We start from the raw sequence: 20,671 nt of genomic DNA on the forward strand, positions 1-20,671 counted from the left end.
GTAGACTTTCTGATGATGGCCATTCTGACTGGTGCGAGGTGATACCTCATTGTAGTTTTGATTTGCATTTCTCTAATGATTAGTGATGTTGAGCATCCTTTCATGTGTTTGTTGGCAATCTTTATGTCTTCTTTGGAGAAATGTCTATTTAGGTCTTCTGCCCATTTTTGGATTGGGTTGTTTGTTTTTTTGATATTGAGCTGCATGAGCTGCTTGTAAATTTTGGAGATTAATCCTTTTTCAGTTGCTTCATTTGCAAATATTTTCTCCCATTCTGAGGATTGTTTTTTGGTCTCGTTTATGGTTTCCTTTGCTGTGCAAAAGCTTTTAAGTTTCATTCGGTCCCATTTGTTTATTTTTGTTTTTATTTCCATTTCTCTAGGATCTAACTTGTTTTCTAGCTATGTTCATTTGTGTTATATTCCACATATAAGTGATATCATATGGTATTTGCCTTTCTCTTCTGACTTCACTTAGTATGGTAATCTCTAGGTCCATTCATGTTGCTGCAAATGGCAGTATTTCATTCTTTGTTATGGCTGAGTAATATTCCATTGTGTATATATATATACCACATCTTCTTAAGCCAGTTGTCCGTTGATGGGCACCTGGGTTGCTTCCACGTCTTGGCTATTGTAAATAGTGCTGCTATGAACATTGGAGTGCATGTATCTTTTCAAATTAATGGTTTTGTTTTTTCCAGATATGTACCCAGGAGTGGAATTGCTGGATCGTATGGTAGTTCTATTTTTAGTTTTTTGAGGAACCTCCATATTGTTTTCCATAGTGGCTGCACCAATTTACATTCCCACTAACAGTGTTCAAGGGTTCACTTTTCTCCACATCCTCTCCAACGTTTGTTATTTGTAGACTTTTTGATGATAGCCATTCTGACAGGTGTGAGGTGATATCTCATTGTGGTTTTGATTTGCATTTCTCTGATAGTTAGCAGTGTTGAACATCTTTTCATGTGCCTGTTAGTCAGCTGTATGTCTTCTTTGGAGAAATGTCTATCCAGGTCTTCTGACCAGTTTTCAGTAGGGTTGCTTGTTTTTTTGATATTGAGTTGTATAAGCTGTTTGTATATTTTGGATATTAACAACTTTTTGGTCACATCATTTGCAAATATTTTCTCCCATTCCATAGATTGTCTTTCTGTTTATGGTTTCTTCTGCTGTGCAGCAGCTTTTAAGTTTAATTAGGTCCCATATGTTTATTTTTGCTCTTTTTTCTTTTGCCTTAGGACTGATCCAAGAAAATATTGCTATGATTTATGTCAAAGAGTGTTTTACCTATGTTTGCTTCTAGGAGTTTTATGGTTTCATGTCTTACATTTAGGTCTTTAAAGCATTTTGAGTCTGTCTTTGTACGTGGTGTGAGGGAATGTATTAATCTCATTGTTTACATATAGCTGTCCAGTTTTGGTATCAGGATAATACTGGTCTCAAAATGAGTTAGGAAGTGTTCCCTTGTTTTTTAGAAGAATTTGTAAAGGATTGTTAATTCTTTAAACATTTAGTAGAATTTAGCAATGATGCCACCTGGGCCTGGACTTTTCTTTGTGGAAAGTTTTTAATTACTAACTCAATCTCTTTACTTGTTAAAGGTCTATTTGCAGCATTTCTATTTCTTGTTGAGTCAGATTTGGTATTTTGTGTCTTCCTAGGAATTTTCCCATTTCATCTAAGTTATCTAATTTGTTATACAAATTATAAAGTAACACAAATGTTCATAATATTTATTTACAATGCTTTTTCTTTCTGTAAGGTTGGTAGTTACATCCCATTTCTGATTCTAGTAATTTGATTCTTCTTCCTCTTCTCCCTTGTCCCCCTCCTCCCCTTCCTCCTCCTCCCCTCCCGCTTCTCCTCCCCTTCATCTTCTTCTTTCTCTTCTTCTTCTCCCGCTTTTTCTCCTTCTCCTTCTCCTTCTTCTTCTTCTTCTTCTGTCCAGCTTGCTTTGATTTCATTGGTTTGCTCTATTGCTTTTCTATTCTCTATTTCATTTATTTCCACTTTAGCCTTTATTTCCTTACTTCTGCTTGCTTTGGATTTATTTTGCTCTTCTTTTTCTAGTTTCTTAAGGTGAAAAGTTGTTAATTTGAAAGCAAAACTATGGAGACAAGGATCAGTGGTTGCCAGAGATTAGGGGAGAGGAAGGGATGGATAGGTGGAGCACAGAGGATTTTTAGGGCAGTGAAACTATCCTATATGATACTATAATGGTGGACACATGACAATTACCTGTTTGTCAAAATTCATATAATGTACAACACTGAGAGCTAACTCTAATGTAAACTATGGACTTTAGGTGATAAAGATGTATCAGTGTAGGTTCATCAGTTATAACAAATGGACCACTCTGGTGTGGGTTGTTGATAGGGGGGAAGGCTGTGTGTATGTGGGAGCGGGGGCTATATGGGAAATCTCTGTACCTTCTGCTCATTTTGCTGTGAAATGAAAACTGCTCTAAAAATAAAGACTATGAAAAAAATAAAACATAATTTTAAAAAAAACAGTAAGCAAAAAACCTCACAACCTAAGGGCCAATGTCTCTACCCTAGGTCTGCAGTCTTGCCCTGCAAGATCCCTCTGTGATGACCCAGAATGTGATGGGTAATAAGACATTCAAACCTGATACTGCTACTATCTCTATTACTTTCCCCCAGTGAATGCTGATACAGTTATTGTTATTATATAATGTATGCTACCAGATTATTCACCTAATTTCTCCCATGCTCGATTAATCACTTAGAAATGTCCTTTTTACTTTCTAAATTGAGGGAGAGCTTGGAGTTTCTTCTCATTAAATTGCCATATGATCAAAGTATGCTGTTTGTATGTTATTGAGTTTGTTAAGATTTGCTTCGTGGTCTAATATGTAGTCATAAGGTACTTGAAAAGACTGTGTATTCTCTACCAGCTGAATGCAGAAATCTACATACTTTCATTAAATCAAGCCTATTAACTGTACAGTTAAAATCTCTACCCATACAAAATTTTTATTCATTTGACCTATGGATAAAATCATCTATTATGATTATGTATTTGTTAAGTTTCCCCAAGAGTTTTGTTAATTTTTACTTCATATATTTTGGGAATATGTTAAGTGTATACAAATTCAGAATTATATCTTTCAGGTTAAATGTTCCCTTTATCCTTGTCTAATATACTTTTACTTCCAACAAAATGTTTTGCCTTAAAGTTTAATTTGATAGATATTAATATAACTATGCCAGCTTCCCTCCTATTTAAAAAAAAGGTTGATTTGAGATCTTATTCTTTAAATATAGGCTTTTTCAGCTATAGATTTCTTTCTAAGCACTGATTTAGCCTCATCCCATAGGTTTTGGTATATTGTGTTTTTGTTTCATTCATCTTCACATATTTCCTAATTTTCCTTCTGATTTCTTCTTTATTGGTTATTTAGGAGTGTGCTTTTTAATATCCATACATTTGTGAATTTCCTGAATTTTCTTCTACTATTGATTTCTATTTTCATTCCATTGTGTTTGGAGAACATGCTTTATATGATTTTAACGCTGTTAAATTGATTATTTTATGGCTTCAAATGTCTTTTATGCAAACATTTCCAATGTCCATTATTAAGTTTTAAACTTTTCTGTACAGAGGTCTTAATTTTCTTAGTTAATTCCTAGATACTTTATATTTTTCATTGAGAGGTACTTATCTTATTATGTGTTTATTATTGGTTTTGAGAAGTGTCATTAATTTTGTTCATTAATCGTATAGCTGGAAAATTAGCTTAACTGTCATTCTAAAAGTTTGTTGGAAATGTAAGTTTATAAACCTGCTGACATTAAAAGTGGATGACCCCTAAATGCTACTGACCTTTTAAAAAGTCAAAGATAGTTTTGGGAAGAGGGAATTTTGCAGTCTCATTGGCCATCGAAGGGACTAGGAAGGCCTCTCCAGGGAGAGTTGTGGGGCTGATTGTGTAGTACTGAGCTATACTTGTGGGAAACTCCTAGTTTTTACAACATTTCCATGGAAATCCAAGTAACACTGAGCTAGATATTTGGGTTAAAAGCAGGCAAAGGAAAGAGCATGCACAAGATGCAAGAAGATCCTTTTTCAATACTGTCTGATATTTATTAGTACTTTGATCAGCTACATCCAAAGTGTGCCACACTGAAGGGGTTCTGGAATTCCAGGCTGTTTCTTAGACTGCAGGCTGCAAAGCTCCAGCTTGTCATACTGAAGCAGGTTTGCCCAGGAGATAAACCTACCGCTGGATCAGCAAAGAGGCTAAGAAAGGAACTCTATTCTAACTGGGCTTTGTCGGTGAGAGATAATGATACAGAGAATGGAAAGAAGAGCTGGCTATCTCATCCTCATCAGGAAAACTGTACAGTTCCATGATTTGTGCTATGTCATAGGCATCAGAGTACAAAGCAGGAACTGAGGCCACTAGCCTCTCCAACTGAGGATCTTGCATTTGGACATCACTTGCAGCAATCTCAGTGATTATAGAGTCCCCTGCCCAATGGAAAGGGTCTAAGGGCTGAGGTGAGTGGGAGCTATAAGAATCTGAAACTGCAGGGAGAAAAGAATGAGGACTGGTTGATGCTGTGGGCACATTCTTGTCTGGAAGGACCTGGTTTGGTGGCTTTAGTGATTGCTGCTCTTGTTGCCACTGCTGCTTCCTCTTTTTGAACCGCCGATTCCTGAACCAAATCTGGGAGTGGGGGAAGAGAAGAGATTATGTTCTGTTACTGGAGAAGGAGTTTGAGGCTTCTCCTGGGTGAAAAAAGTCAGATTATAACCCTCATGTCCTCTCCAAATCACTATGATACTGAGTTCTGAGAGAGCAGAGGTAGGTATGAATGGAGTCAATAGGAACAATGAGGGATCAAGGCTGGGCCCCAGAGGAAAAAGAAAGAAAAAAAAGGAGGGTATGTCTCAGAGGTTGTGCTGGGGGTTCAGAGAAAGGGTCCTGAACTCTAGAGAAGAGAAGGAAGTTCAGGGATGTAGGGAGAGGTAGAGAATTTGAACTAAGGGATTTTCAAGGATTATTTTAGAAGGTCTCTTCCGTGAGCAATATTCTAACAAAAATTTGGGGCCTTAGCAGACTCAGATGTTGGAGAAGTTACTTGTCTGTTGGTAATGTTGTGAATAAATGATTGCAGGGTTTTGCTAGAGAAGTTCCTAAGTAAGAAGTCTGTCTGGATGAGAGTCATTTCTCTAATTTGAGCTCTTTCGTACCTCTGGAGTTCTAATTCCAGTTATACTATGTATTATCTCCGTGACCCAGTCACTTGGCTCCCGAAACTCACTTTTCCACATCCTTTAAACTGGATGATAATAAAGCCAACATATACATTGTGCCCAGCTCAGTACTAGCACACAGTAGTTACTCAATAAATGAAGTGTTACTACTTCATTGTGTTACAATGAAGTAACAATGTTACTTCTTCATTGTGTTACAGAGGGAATTTCCAGGCTGAATAGTAGAATGTAATTTGGATGGGGGCTCAAAGCACACCTCAGAGGATCAGACAGACCTTTATTGTTGACGCTGGTAGGTTGAGTTTTAAAGCAAGTTCTCTCTGGAGGTTTTTATCTGGAAACATGTTGCAGCTAAACAGAGCCTCTAACTCTTCAAGCTCTGTGTGTGTGAACGAGGTGCGTTCATGAGGCTTCTTCCATTTTGCTGTAGAACAGAGATGGAGAGGAGGTGGTTACACTAACACAATCCCCTTCCCACTCAGATCCCCAGAATACCACAACTGTGAATTTCCCATGTCTTCCCCTCAACCAGGCTTGGAATCTAGGAGATAAAGATCCCAGGTCTTGACTCTAGGAGACTGAGCCCTGTGTAACAGCATTCTGTCCTCTGTTTTCTGAAATTTAGTTTGTCCCTGCTAGGAAATGTTACCTCTTCAATTTTCTCTGTACCCAGTCTGTCTACCCTGCCTAACCTCAGGACAGTGGACAGTGGTTTCCCTTGTCTTCTTTCCCATATTTTGTTTCTTTTAGAAACTGGGAAAAAACCTCATGTCCCTGTGCCTGAATATATAACACACTCTTCAAAATGGGTTTCCTCTTCTCATTTATTTATTCAGGAACCTAGTCTATCTCATCTAGAAAATGGGTTTTTTCTTCTCCAGGCTTTCTGAACTTCTATTCGCTCTTCTGAGAAAAGGTTCATAAGAAATGAGACATAACTAAATATGTGGAGACAATTGAAAAATTATGGAATGTTTTAAAAAATGGCAATGGAGAGAAAAAGGAAATTTTCTAAGAAAATACAATTACCAAAATTTGCTGAAAAAGAACTGCAGACACTAAATGGACTAATAACCATTAAAAGAACAAGTAAGTTATAGAATTCAAGGCAATGTTGTGCTAATTCTCTTGCTATATGTCCATTTCAGAATAAGGAAGAAAAGTCTTCACTTGGTCCTCACTTCTGTATTTGAAGTTCCTAACACCAACACTAAAACCAGACAAGAATAAACACTATCAACAAAACTATAAAACTAATGCTACTTATGAACACACACAGAAATAACTTTTACACATATATTTAATATAATCACATATTTAAATGTACATATTCCTAAACTTATAGTATCTAATTTATTTTTGAAGTTCATATATATTTGAAATCAAATATATAACATATTAATTTATAATTATTGATTTTTTTCTACTCACATTTTACAAAAGTATTCTATTCAAACTGTTTGCATTTACCTTAAATAGCCATATCTTCATCAACACTCTGATCCTCTTCTTTTTTTCTTTTCTTGGCCATGCCACGCAGCATTCGTGATCTTAGTTCCCTGACCAGGGGTCGAACCCTTGCCCCCTGCAGTGGAAGCACGGAGTCTTAACCACTGGATAGCCAGGGAAGTCCCCTGATCCTATTCTTTTAATTTAATAGTGTAGTTTTACCAGGCATATAATCTTTACTTTGAAATAAGTTTTTTGTGATACAGCACTTTCAGAATACGTTTATGAAATGCTGTTACTAGGAATTTTGTTTTAAGTTACAAGAAACTTATATAATATTAAGATAACTCTTTTGTCCCCACATTCATCCTGTAGGGGTGCATTTGTGATCTCTACAACTTACTAGTTACCATATTGCTTTAAAACAAGACAATGTTTTATTCATGTATTTTTGTTGTCATGTATGGAAATAGTAGAAATTTGAAATCATCCTTGTTCCCCAGTCACCCAATTACTCTCTAGAGCTCTTCTGTATAGTATAGTAGCCACTACCCAACATGGCTGTCAAACACAAAAATGTGACTAGTTCCACCAAGTACTGAATTTTTAATTTTATTGAATTTTAATTAATTTAACTTTAAACACTGGTATTCAATCCAGTTACTGGGAAGATTTTTAATATGCTTAGAACAACTTGCATATGTGAATCTACTCTTTCAACTATAAATTTTATGAACTCTAAATGCAGAGTAAGTATTTCTGATGAAAATTTAGCATTTACATTGAGATATGTTGGTAAGTGTAAATTTTTCACTGGATTTCAAAGTCTTGATATGAACCAAAGAATGTTGGGACTTCCCTTGTGGTCCAGTGGTTGAGACGCCACGCTTCCACTGTAGGTGGCACAGCGCAGGTTCAGTCCCTGGTCGGGTAACTAAGATCCTGCATGTGGCACAGTGAGGCCAAAATAAAATAAAAATTAAGTTAAAAAGAATGTAACTATCTCATTGGATTGTATATTGTCTGTTTAGCAGAAAGATGTTACAAGTTAAGATGTTAAATCCTATATGATATATACAATGTCTGATTTAATTATGTATTAAAAATAAAGGTAAAGGCTTTAAATTTATTATCTATTTGTGTATTAAACACAACATATAAAAGTAAATTAAATAGGTGATAAAAAAGGAAAAGACTAATCTTTGTGCATGTATTTACCTTTTTACATACTCTTAAATTATTATCAGCTTGCTTTTGTGTTTATTTGTAATATTATCCCTTTTAGTAAGGCTATAACAATTTTTTGCCTCAAAGATTTATGCCTATATCTTGGTGTAAGAACCAGACTGTTCTGATACTTCCTTTCTTGTGTTTATCAAATGGATCTTGAAGCTGCTGATTGTCTGTGGCTTCCCACTTATTTGTGCACAAAGATGCAGAAGGAAGACAGCAAGGAATCATCAGGGCTTAAGAAGATGAGAACCCCCCAAACATCAACAGGTATACACTGGAAAGTTCATCAGACCATTCTGCAAAAAGTCATCTGTGAAAAGATGCTTTTAGACGTACAAAAGTTGAAATAATCCATTACCAGCAGACTTGCACTATAGGATATGTTAAAGATCATCCTTCAGGCAGAAGGAAAACATCATATATCTGAAAGGATTTGCATCTGGAATATATAATAAATTCTTGTATCTCAAAAATAAGAAGACATATATTCCAATTAAAAATCCTTTAAACCTAATTAATAGATTTGAGTAAGCTTTTCACCAAAGAAGATATATAAATGAAGATGCGGAAGAGTGTGGAGAAATTGGAACTTTCATACAGCAATTGGAAATTACAGGTGGGACTGTTAAATGATATAGCCACTTTGAAAAACCATCTGGCAATTTCTTCCTAGGAATCTACCCAAGGGAATAAGAACATTTATCTATGCAAAGATGTATACCCAACTATTCATAGCAGCATTGTTCATTATTGCCTAGTTGGTAACAATCTAAATCTCCTTATTGAATGAAGGCACCAACTTTTTGTATTCATACAATGCAATACCATTCAGCAATAAAAGTAATGGATTACTGATGCATTTTATACAACATGAATGAACCTCAAAAACACTATGCTAAATGAGATGTATACTTGCTAAGATTAAATGATAGACCCATGAAATTATACTATTCTGTTGTGGTTTAGTTTTTTTGTTTTTTGGCCACGCCATGCGGCTTGTGGGATCTCAGTTCCCCAACCAGGGACTGAACTTGGGCCACACAGTGAAAGCACTGAATCCTAACCACTAGACCACCAGGGGACTCCCCTCTTTTTTTGTTTATATTTAAAATTTTCTATATAATAAAAAGTTGAAATAAGTTAAAAAATGTAATCTTCAGCAATTATTTTTTCCAAAAGGAGAGGGTTTCCCACTGAGATGGAACTTTTATGAGCAGGAACTATGTTTGTTAAGATAAGTGGCTAGAAGTGGAGTGGAGATTCAGTAATCTCTGAATCATTTATGTTTAATAGTAGAAATTTTGCTTATCAACTGTACTTTTCTAGGAATGTGATCATGAACAGTTTAAACTCTTCACCTCAGTTTCATCAATGCAATCCCTATCAAACTACCACCGGCATTTTTCACAGAACTAGAACAAAAAATTTCACAATTTGTATGGAAACACAAAAGACCCCAAATAGCCAAAGCAATCATGAGAACGAAAAATGGAGCTGGAGGAATCAGGCTCCCAGACTTCAGACTATACTACAAAGCTACAGTAATCAAGACAGTATGGTACTGGCACAAAAACAGAAAGATAGATCAATGGAACAGGATAGAAAGCCCAGAGATAAACCCACGCACATATGGTCACCTTATCTTTGATAAAGGAGGCAGGAATGTACAGTGGAGAAAGGACAGCCTCTTCAATAAGTGGTGCTGGGAAAACTGGACAGCTACATGTAAAAGTATGAGATTAGATCACTCCCTAACACCATACACAAAAATAAGCTCAAAATGGATTAAAGACCTAAATGTAAGGCCAGAAACTATCAAACTCTTAGAGGAAAACATAGGCAGAACACTCTATGACATAAATCACAGCAAGATCCTTCTTGACCCATCTCCTAGAGTAATGGAGATAAAAACAAAAATAAACAAATGGGACCTAATGAAACTTCAAAGCTTTTGCACAGCAAAGGAAACCATAAACAAGACCAAAAGACAGCCCTCAGAATGGGAGAAAATATTTGCAAATGAATCAACTGACAAAGGATTAATCTCTAAAATTTACAGGCAGCTCATGCAGCTCAATAACAAAAAAATAAACAACCCAATCCAAAAATGGGCAGAAGACCTAAATAGACATTTCTCCAAAGAAGATATACAGACTGCCAACAAACACATGAAAGAATGCTCAACATCATTAATCATTAGAGAAATGCAAATCAAAACTACAATGAGATATCATCTCACACCAGTCAGAATGGCCATCATCAAAAAATCTAGAAACAATAAATGCTGGAGAGGGTGTGGAGAAAAGGGAACACTCTTGCACTGCTGGTGGGAATGTGAATTGGTTCAGCCACTATGGAGAACAGTATGGAGGTTCCTTAAAAAACTACAAATAGAACTACCATATGACCCAGCAATCCCACTACTGGGCATATACCCTGAGAAAACCATAATTCAGAAAGAGTCATGTACCAAAATGTTCATTGCAGCTCTATTTACAATAGCCCGGAGATGGAAACAACCTAATTGCCCATCATCAGATGAATGGATAAAGAAGATGTGAAACATATTTACAATGAAATATTACTCAGCCATGAAAAGAAACGAAATTGAGCTATTTGTAATGAGGTGGATAGACCTAGAGTCTATCATACAGAGTGAAGTAAGTCAGAAAGAGAAAGACAAATACCGTATGCTAACACATATATATGGAATTTAAGGGAAAAAAATGTCATGAAGAGCCTGGGGTAAGATAGGAATAAAGACACAGACCTACTGGAGAACAGACTTGAGGATATGGGGAGGAGGAAGGGTGAGCTGTGACAAAGCGAGAGAGAGGCATGGACATATGTACACTACCAAACATAAGGTAGATAGCTAGTGGGAAGCAGCCACATAGCACAGGGATATCAGCTCGGTGCTTTGTGACCGCCTGGAGGGGTGGAATAGGGAGGGTGGGAGGGAGGGAGACACAAGAGGGAAGAGATATGGGAACATATGTATATGTATAACTGGTTCACTTCGTTATAAAGTAGAAACTAACACACGATTGTAAAGCAATTATACCCCAATAAAGATGTTAAAAAAATAAAAAATAAATTAAAAAACCACAAACATAAAACAAAAAATAAAATAAGAAACCTAAGTCCTAATATCAATAATTACATTATATATATATGGTCTGAATATGAAAATTTAGAGACAGTGAGTGGCAGAGTAGGTGGGGAGGAAACGAGTCAACTATATTCTATACAATAAACTAAGTTCAAATATAATTACATAAGTTGGTTAAAAATAAAAGGATAGAAAAGATAAAATGCAAACATTAATCAAAAGAAAGTTGGAGTGTCTATCTTAATGTCAGATGAAGTACAGAGCAAAGCAAAAAAATTATCAAGGACAGAGAGGGACATTATATAATGATAAAAGGATCAATATACAAGAAGACGTAGCAATCCTAAATGTGTACATATGAAACAATAAATGTGAAGCAAAAACTGATAGAGCTGAAAGGAAAAATAAACAAAACCAGAATCATAATTGGAGACTCCAACATCTCTCTCTCAATAACTGACAGAACAACCAGATGCAATAATTAATTCCCTCAAAGGATTGTAGTAAAGATTTATGGAACAAACGCCTGAGACCTTCAATACTCATCAGCAGGATATACAAAGTCAACCATAATAGACATGATCTCTGACTTTATGGAGATTATATCTAATGGGGAAGACATAATTAAACAGCCATGTTCAAGTGTGGGTAAATGGAGTAGTGGAAATTCAGGCTCCTATGGGAGTCAAAAGGGCTTCTTTTTTTTTTTGGATTTTATTTAATTTATATTTTTTTTAAAGCAGGTTCTTATAAGTCATCCATTTTATACACATCAGTGTATACATGTCAATCCCAAACTCCCAATTCATCACACCACCAACCCCACCCGCCGCTGCTTTCCCCCCTTGGCGTCCATACGTTTGTTCTCTTCATCTGTGTCTCAATTTCTGCCATGCAAAACGGTTAATCTGTACTATGTTTCTAGGTTCCACATATATAAGTTAATATGTGATATTTGTTTTTCTCTTTCTTGCTTACTTCACTCCATGACAGTCTCTAGATTCATCCACGTCTCTACAAATGACCCAATTTCGTTCCTTTTTATGGCTGAGTAATATTCCATTGTATATATGTACCACATCTTCATTATCCATTCGTCTGTCGATGGGCATTTAGGTTGCTTCCATGACCTGGCTATTGTAAAGAGTGCTGCAATGAACATTGGGGTGCATGTGTCTTTTTGAATTATGGTTTTCTCTGGGTATATGCCCAGTAGTGGGATTGCTGGGTCATATGGTAACTCTATTTTTAGTTTTTAAGGAACCTCCATCCTGTTCTCCATAGTGGCTGTATCAATTTACATTCCCACCAACAGTGCAAGAGGGTTCCTTTTTCTCCACACCCTCTCCAGCATTTGTTGTTTGTAGATTTTCTGATGATGCCCATTCTAACTGGTGTGAGGTAATACCTCCTTGTAGTTTTGATTTGCATTTCTCTAATAATTAGTGATGTTGAGCTTCTTGGCCATCTGTATGTCTTCTTTGGAGAAATGTCTGTTTAGGTCTTCTGCCCATTTTTTGATTAGGTTTTTTGTTTTTTTAATATTGAGCTGCATGAGCTGCTTATATATTTTGGAGGTTAATCCTTTGTCCATTGATTCATTTGCAAATACTTTTTCCCATTCTGAGGGTTGTCTTTTCGTCTTGTTTGTAGTTTCCTTTTCTTTGCAAAAGCTTTGAAGTTCATCAGGTCCCATTTGTTTATTTTTGTTTTTATTTCCATTACTCTAGTAGGTGGATCAAAAAAGACCTTGCTGTGATTTATGTCAAAGAGTGTTTTTACTATCCTCCAAGAGTTTTACAGTGTCTGGTCTTAAATTTAGGTCTTTAATCCATTTGGAGTTTATTTTTTTATATGGTGTTAGGGAGTGTTCTAATTTCATTCTTTTACATGTAGCTGTCCAGTTTTCCCAGCACCACTTACTGAAGAGACTGTCTTTTCTCCATTGTATATCCTTGCCTCCTTTGTCATAGATTAAGTGACCATAGGTGCGTGGGTTTATCTCTGGGCTTTCTATCCTGTTCCATTGATCTGTATTTCTGTTTTTGTGCCAGTACCATATTGTCTTGATTACTGTAGCTTTGTAGTATAGTCTGAAGTCAGGGAGTCTGATTCCTCCAGCTCCGTTTTTTCCCCTGAAGACTGCTTTGGCTATTCAGGGTCTCTTGTGTCTCCATACAAATTTTAAGATTTTTTGTTCTAGTTCTGTAAAAAATGCCATTGGTAATTTGATAGGGATTGCATTGAATCTGTAGATTGCTTTGGGTAGTATAGTCATTTTCACAATATTGATTCTTCCAATCCAAGAACATGGTATATCTCTCCCTCTGTTAATATCATCTTTAATTTCTTTCAACAGTGTCTTATAGTTTTCTGCATACAGGTCTTTTGTCTCCCTAGGTAGGTTTATTCCTAGGTGTTCTATTCTTTTTGTTGCAATGGTAAATGGGAGTGTTTCCTTAATTTCTCTATCAGATTTTTCATCATTGGTGTATAGGAATGCAAGAGATTTCTGTGCATTAATTTTGTATCCTGCAACTTTACCAAATTCATTGATTAGCTCTAGTAGTTTTCTGGTGTCATCTTTAGGATTCTTTATGTATAGTATCATGTCATCTGCAAACAGTGACAGTTTTACTTCTTCTTTTCCAATTTATATTCCTTTTATTTTTTTTTCTTCTCTGATTGCCGTGGCTAGGACTTCCAAAACTATGTTGAATAATAGTGGTGAGAGTAGACATCCTTGTCTTGTTCTTGATCTTAGTGGAAATGTTTTCAGTTTTTCACCATTGAGAATGATGTTTGCTGTGGATTTGTCATCTATGGCCTTTATTGTGTTGAGGTATGTTCCCTCTATGCCCACTTTCTGGAGAGTTTTTATCATAAATCAGTGTTGAATTTTGTCAAAAGCTTTTTCTGCATCTATTGTGATGATCATATGGTTTTTATTCTTCAATTTGTTAATATGGTGTATCACATTGATTTATTTGCATATATTGAAGAATCCTTGCATCCCTGGGATAAATCCCACTCGATCATGGTGTATGATCCTTTTGATGTATTGTTGGATTATGTTTGCTAGTATTTTGTTGAGAATTTTTGCATCTATATTCATTGGTGATATTGGTCTGTAATTTTCCTTTTTTTGTAGTATCTTTCTCTGATTTTGGTATCAGGGTGATGGTGGCCTCATAGAATGAGTTTGGGAGTGTTCCTTCCTCTGCAATTGTTTGGAAGAGTTTGAGAAGGATGAGTGTTAGCTCATCTCTAAATGTTTGATAGAATTCACCTGTGAAGTCATCTGGTCCTGGACTTTTGTTTGTTGGAAGAATTTTAATTACAGTTTCAATTTCAATACTTGTGATTGGTGTGTTCATAGTTTCTATTTCTTCCTGTTTCAGTGTTGGAAGGTTATACCTTTCTAAGAATTTGTCCATTTCTTCCAGGTTGTCCATTTTATTGGCATAGAGTTGCTTGTAGTAGTCTCTTAGGATGCTTTGTATTTCTGCAGTGTCTGTTGTAACTTCTCCTTTTTCATTTCTAATTTTATTGATTTGATTCCTCTCCCTCTTTCTCTTGATGAGTCTGGCTAATGGCTTACCATCTTTGTTTATCTTCTTAAAGAACCAGCTTTTAGTTTTATTGATCTTTGCTATTGTTTTCTTTGTTTCTATTTCATTTATTTCTGCTCTGATCTTTCTGATTTCTTCTGCTAACTTTCGGTTTTGTTTGTTCTTCTTTCTCTAGTTCCTTTAGGTATAAGGTTACATTGTTTATTTGAGATTTTTCTTCTTTCTTGAGGTAGGCTTGTGTAGCTATAAACTTCCCTCTTAGAACTGCTTTTGCTGCATCCCATAATTTTGGATCGTCGTGTTTTCATTGTCATTTGTTTCTAGGTATTTTTTGATTTCCTCTTTGATTTCTTCAGTGATCTCTTGATTATTTAGAAAGTATCATTTATCCTCCACGTGTCTGTGTTTTTACATTTTTTCCTCTGTAATTAATTTCTAATCTCATAGGGTTTTTTTCTTTTTTTTTGCGGTATGCGGGCCTCTCACTGTTGTGATCTCTCCTGTTGCGGAGCACAGGCTCTGGACGCGTAGGCTCAGTGGCCATGGCTCACGGGCCCAGCCACTCCACGGCATGTGGGATCTTCCCGGACCGGGACACGAACCCGTGTTCCCTGCATCGGCAGGTGGACTCTCAATCACTGCACCGCCAGGGAAACCCCTCGTAGCATTTTGATCAGAAAAGATGCTTGATGTGATTTCAGTTTTCTTAAATTTACTGAGGTTTGATTTGTGACCCAAGATGTGATCTTGCCTGGAGATTGTTCCATGTGCATTTGAGAAAAAAGTTTATTCTGCTGTTTTTGGACAGAATGTCCTACAAATATTAATTAAATCAATCTGGTCTATTGTGTCATTTAAAGCTTGTGTTTCCTTATTAATTTTCTGTCTGGAGGATCTGTCCATTGGTGTAAGTGAGGTGTTAAAGCCCCCACTATTATAGTGTTATTGTCGATTTCCTCTTTTATAGCTGCTAGCAGTTGCCTTATGTATTGAGGTGCTCCTATGTTGGGTTCATGTATATTTATAATTGTTATATCATCTTCTTGGATTGATCTCTTGATCATTATCTATTGTCCTTCCTTGTCTCTTGTAACATTTTTTTTTTTTTTTTGCGGTACGCGGCCCTCTCACTGTTGTGCCCTCTCCCGTTGTGGAGCACAGGCTCGAGACGCACAGGCTCAGTGGCCATGGCTCACAGGCCCAGCCGCTCTACCGCACGTGGGATCTTCCCGGACCCGTGTCCCCTGCATAGGCAGGCGGACTCTCAACCAGTGCGCCACCAGGGAAGCCCTCTTGTAACATTCTTTATTTTAAAGTCTATTTTATCTGATATGAGTATTGCTACTCCAGCTTTCTTTTGATTTCCATTTGCATGAATATCTTTTTCCATCCCCTCACTTTCAGTGTGTATGTGTCCCTAGGTCTGAAGTGGATCTCTTGTAGACAGCATATATATGGGTCTTGCTTTTGTATCCATTCAGCAAGCCTGTGTCCTTTGGTAGGAGCATTTAATCCATTTACATTTAAGGTAATTATCAATATGTATGTCCTTATTACCATTTTCTTAATTGTTTTGTGTTTGTTTTTGTAGGTCCTTTTCTTCTCTTGTGTTTCCCACCTAGAGAAGTTCCTTTAGCATTTGTTGTAGAGCTGGTTTGGTGGTGCTGAATTCTCTTAGCTTTTGCTTGTCTGTAAGGCTTTTGATTTCTCCATCAGATCTGAATGAGATCCTTGCTGGGTAGTGTAATCTTGGCTGTAGGTTCTTCCCTTTCATCACTTTAATTATGTCATGCCACTCCCTGCTGGCTTGTAGAGTTTCTGCTGAGAAATCAGCTATTAACCCTATGGGAGTTCCCTTGTATATTATTTGTCATTTTTCCCTTGCTGTTTTCAATAATTTTTGTTTGTCTTTAATTTTTGCCAATTTGATTACTATGTGTCTCAGTGTGTTTCTCCTTGGGTTTATCCTATATGGGACTCTCTGTACTTCCTGGACTTGAGTGGCTATTTCCTTTCCCATGTTAGGGAACTTTTTGACTATAATCTCTTCAAATATTTTCTCGGGTCCTTTCTCTCTCTCTTCTCCTTCTGGGACCCCTATAATGTGAATGTTGTTGCGTTTAATGTTGTCCCAGAGCTCTCTTAGACTGTCTTCAGTTCTTTTCATTCTTTTTTCTTTATTCTGTTTCATGGCAGTGAATTCCGCCATTCTGTCTTCCAGGTCACTTATCCATTCTTCTGCCTCAGTTATTCTGCCATTCATTCCTTCTAGTGTATTTTTCATTTCAGTTATTGTGCTGTTCATCTCTGTTTGTTCGTTCTTTAATTCTTGTAGATCTTTGTTAAACATTTCTTGCATCTTCTCGGTCTTTGTCTCTATTCTTTTTCCGAGGTCCTGGATCATCTTCACTATCATTATTCTGAATTCTTTTTCTGGAAGGTTTTCTATCTCCACTTCATTTAGTTGTTTTTCTGCGTTTTTATCTTGTTCCTTCATCTGGTGCATAGCCCTCTGCATTTTCATCTTGTGTATCTTTCTGTGAATGTGGTTTTTGTTCCACAGGCTGCAGGATTGTAGTTCTTCTTGCTTCTGCTGTCTGCCCTCTGGTGGATGAGGCTATCCTGCATCCCACATTTCTGATCAAGTGTATTTTCCAGCTGTTTCTATTTTTGCCAATCACTTCCACTCATGTGAGAAGCACATAGGTTTTTTGTTTATTGCTTTTTTCTTCCAGTTTTATTGAGAAATAATTGACATACAGTACTGTATAAGGTGTACAGCATAATGATTTGACTTACATACATCATGAAAAGATTATCACCATAAGTTAGTAAATATCCATCATCTCATATAGATACAAACAGAGAAATAGAAAAAAAGTTTTTTCCTGTGATGAGAATTCTTAGGATTTACGCTTTTAACAACTTTCATATGTAACATACAGCAGTGTTAATTATATTTATCATGTTGTACGTTACATCCCTGAGAAGCACAGAATTTATTTAGTCTGGTTAGATGTTTCTGTTTTAGTCAATTCACAATTTAGTTTGTGTAAATTTCATTTTTTCATATAACCTCTGCAATTTCAATGGATAAACCACTCTTCATTATTTGTGCAACTTACTAAAATAATCAGATGACATCTTTGAAGGTACATCAATTGTTATTGAGTTTCCTTTACTTCTGTCTTCAGCAATATTAGGCCAAACAAGAAACCACTTCTAGAACAGCATGCTTTCCTTAAAATTCTGGATGTTATATAAAAATACTTCCTTTAAATTTCATGACTGACCTGGTAAAATCAGAGATTTCCTTGTCAGTCAAATAATTTGACATTTGACTCCTTAATAAAAGGAGTAAGTAGAGAAGTGAAGCATTAGAACCAAAATTTTCCATAGTGATGTCTGCTGATCCCTGGTGGTCTAGAGTATGGATTTTAATGGATTATGTGTTCTGGGGGATAGGAATCTGGTGTTCCTAGCAGGGTGGGTTGTAAGATCTAAAATCCCCTGTATAAAACCAAAACCCCAAAACGACAGCTCCCTCAGAAAGTAAAGCAGAGAAATATCTCTTCTGAACATTGAGATGGTGAGTGGGAAAGCTGTCCAAATCTGGCTCTGGTGTCTAACATTATTACTTCCATATCTTAAAAAATGCCAACCCAGAGATTACATTTAAAATGGGCCAGAATTGATATGTCTCCCAGGTAGCTGGCAGAAATATATTAAAAAAAAATTTCAAGGTCTTTAATGCAGACCTTAAGGAGTTACCACAGATACAATTCCAAGGAATCCAAGTTCACAGTTAAAAGACAGGTGGGAAATACTTCAGGTGTATTAGCTTTAATTATTATGGTAACTATTAGCACAAAAAATGTTTAACATTTTGAGAAATAACCTTCTCCTTTCTATTTTCTAAGAGTTTTTTTTTTACATTTTTATTAGAGTATAATTGCTTTACAATGGTGTGTTAGTTTCTGCTTTATAACAAAGTAAATCAGTTATACATATACATATGTTCCCATAATTCTTGCGTCTCCCTCCCTCCCACCCTTCCTATCCCACCCCTCCAGGCGGTCACAAAGCACCGAGCTGATCTCTCTGTGCTGTGTGGCTGCTTCCCACTAGCTATCTATTTTACATTTGGTAGTGTATATATATCCATGCCTCTCTCTTGCTTTGTCACAGCTTACCCTTCCCCCTCCCTATATCCTCAAATCCATTCTCTAGTAGGTCTTTGTAAGAGTTTTTTTTTAAAATTAGAAATTTATGTTGAATGCTTGAAATACATTGTAAATTTTAAAATATTCTCTAGGCTTTTTAGAAGGATGACACAAACCATGCCTTTCAATTTCTTCCTAATTATTTTTCTCACTTGATCATAGTTCACCTAATAAAAATAGAATAACTTTGTGACAGAGATTTCTTTGGTTTATTTTCCCATCGAAGTGCTGGATTTATATTGGAAGCAGTATTAGAATATTTATATAGCACTTTCTCTGAAGAGCACTTATTATGTGGTAAGCACTTTACACCTATGACTATCTTAGTGCTAATAATAACCAAATAGTTGTTACTGTTATTATCTCCATCATATAGATGAGGAAAAGGAAGCTCAGGGGGTTAAGCAAAATCACACAGCTACTAAGTCTTCAAACAAAGACTGATTGGCTACAGAGTTGCTGCACTGTTGACCCCTATGCTACACTGCATTTCTGAAAGATCTTCCATGACTACAATCTAAATTAGGATCCTTTTATATCTTTGATAGCACTCTATTCTTTTTTGCCTGAGCAATAGTACAATTTAAAATTATCAATTAATTAATTAGTTTAATGTCTGTCTCCTCTAGTCTCTTTCACTTTGAGAGCAGGAGCCATTTCTTCCATTTCCCTGCCATATACCCAATGCCTAGCACGTAGTAGACGCTCAATAACTAGTTGAGTGAATGATTGCAAGAAAGGTAACTAAGAAAACTGTTTCCTTCATGGAGTAATGTCTCCATCTTGTGGAATTTTAGAATACTGTCCAAAAAATTTTTCTTTTAACAAGGAAGGTTTCACAGGAGAATTGATTCTCCTGTTTCCCAGACTACAAGTCCGGGAAATATGAGAATTTTTGTTGTTGTTATTGGACTGGTCCTTTTGAGACTTTTAGAGCTGTAGAAAAGCACCGACCCTTCAGGGCAGGCCTTTCCCTTACTAGATTTGCTTGGTGAAACGAATTGTGCAACTGGGTAATTATCTGGCATCAATTTAAGTCCAGAACTCGTTTGATTCTACCTTGCCAAAGGTAGAGCACAGATCCATTAACAAACTCTTGGCTCCGAATGATCACTCGGGCACATCCAGAGCCCCTTCTATGCAGCGTTCTACTACCTAAGAGGTCTATCGGCCGCAGTCCCTATCTCTTCATCACATATTCCTCACAGCGTATGATGGCTAAAGTAGAAATTGTGTACAGAAATAACCTCTGCCCTACCATCTGTAAATCATTTATACATATACATACGTTCCCATATCTTGTTATAAAGTAGAAAGTAAAGCAGGAGTAAATTGCACTCCATTCTAAATCCTAAATTTTACTTGTATAATATTTTGCACATATAATTTATAATAATTGTTTTAAAAATACAGTATGTTAAATAGAGCTACTTCTCTACCTATTATGGGCAGTTCATTTTATGAAGTTAACATAAACTTGCTATTTAAACCAGACATGGACAAAAAGAAAAGGAAAAACTGTAAGCCAGTATGATTATAGTTGGAGATTATATATACTGAGTCTGGTTTTTCCCCCCGTTTAATCTAGGTCCAAGTCTGGTTCTCTTTCACTATCCGACAACCGAGGTGACAGGCCGGAGGTCTAGGACACCAGCGAGAGCCCCTCCTTCCCCACGATTCTATGGTCCTCAGGTTACTCTCGTCACTGGGAACTCTATGATTCCGGGGCGGGCTGGGAGGACTGAGTTTGAAAGCCGTGGCGGGAAGATGGCGGCGGTATCTGTCGCCAGTCTCCATTTCTTCCGAGCGGGAGGACGCTGGGACTGTGCCTTT

The 20,671-nt window shown here is 36.5% G+C and overlaps 1 protein-coding gene across 1 annotated transcript; it reads right to left on the minus strand.

The window, feature by feature from the left end:
- Nucleotides 1-4,126: 4,126 nt before the first annotated feature.
- Nucleotides 4,127-20,635, minus strand: ARGFX (arginine-fifty homeobox). The gene is given in 4 exon segments (XM_007472076.1): nucleotides 4,127-4,284; nucleotides 4,287-4,698; nucleotides 5,525-5,673; nucleotides 20,458-20,635. Coding segments are annotated over 4 exon segments (897 nt in total).
- Nucleotides 20,636-20,671: the final 36 nt, after the last annotated feature.

The sequence above is a fragment of the Lipotes vexillifer genome, unplaced genomic scaffold, assembly GCF_000442215.2.
Source record: "Lipotes vexillifer unplaced genomic scaffold, Lipotes_vexillifer_v1.1 scaffold1106, whole genome shotgun sequence".
Lineage (NCBI taxonomy): Eukaryota > Metazoa > Chordata > Mammalia > Artiodactyla > Lipotidae > Lipotes > Lipotes vexillifer.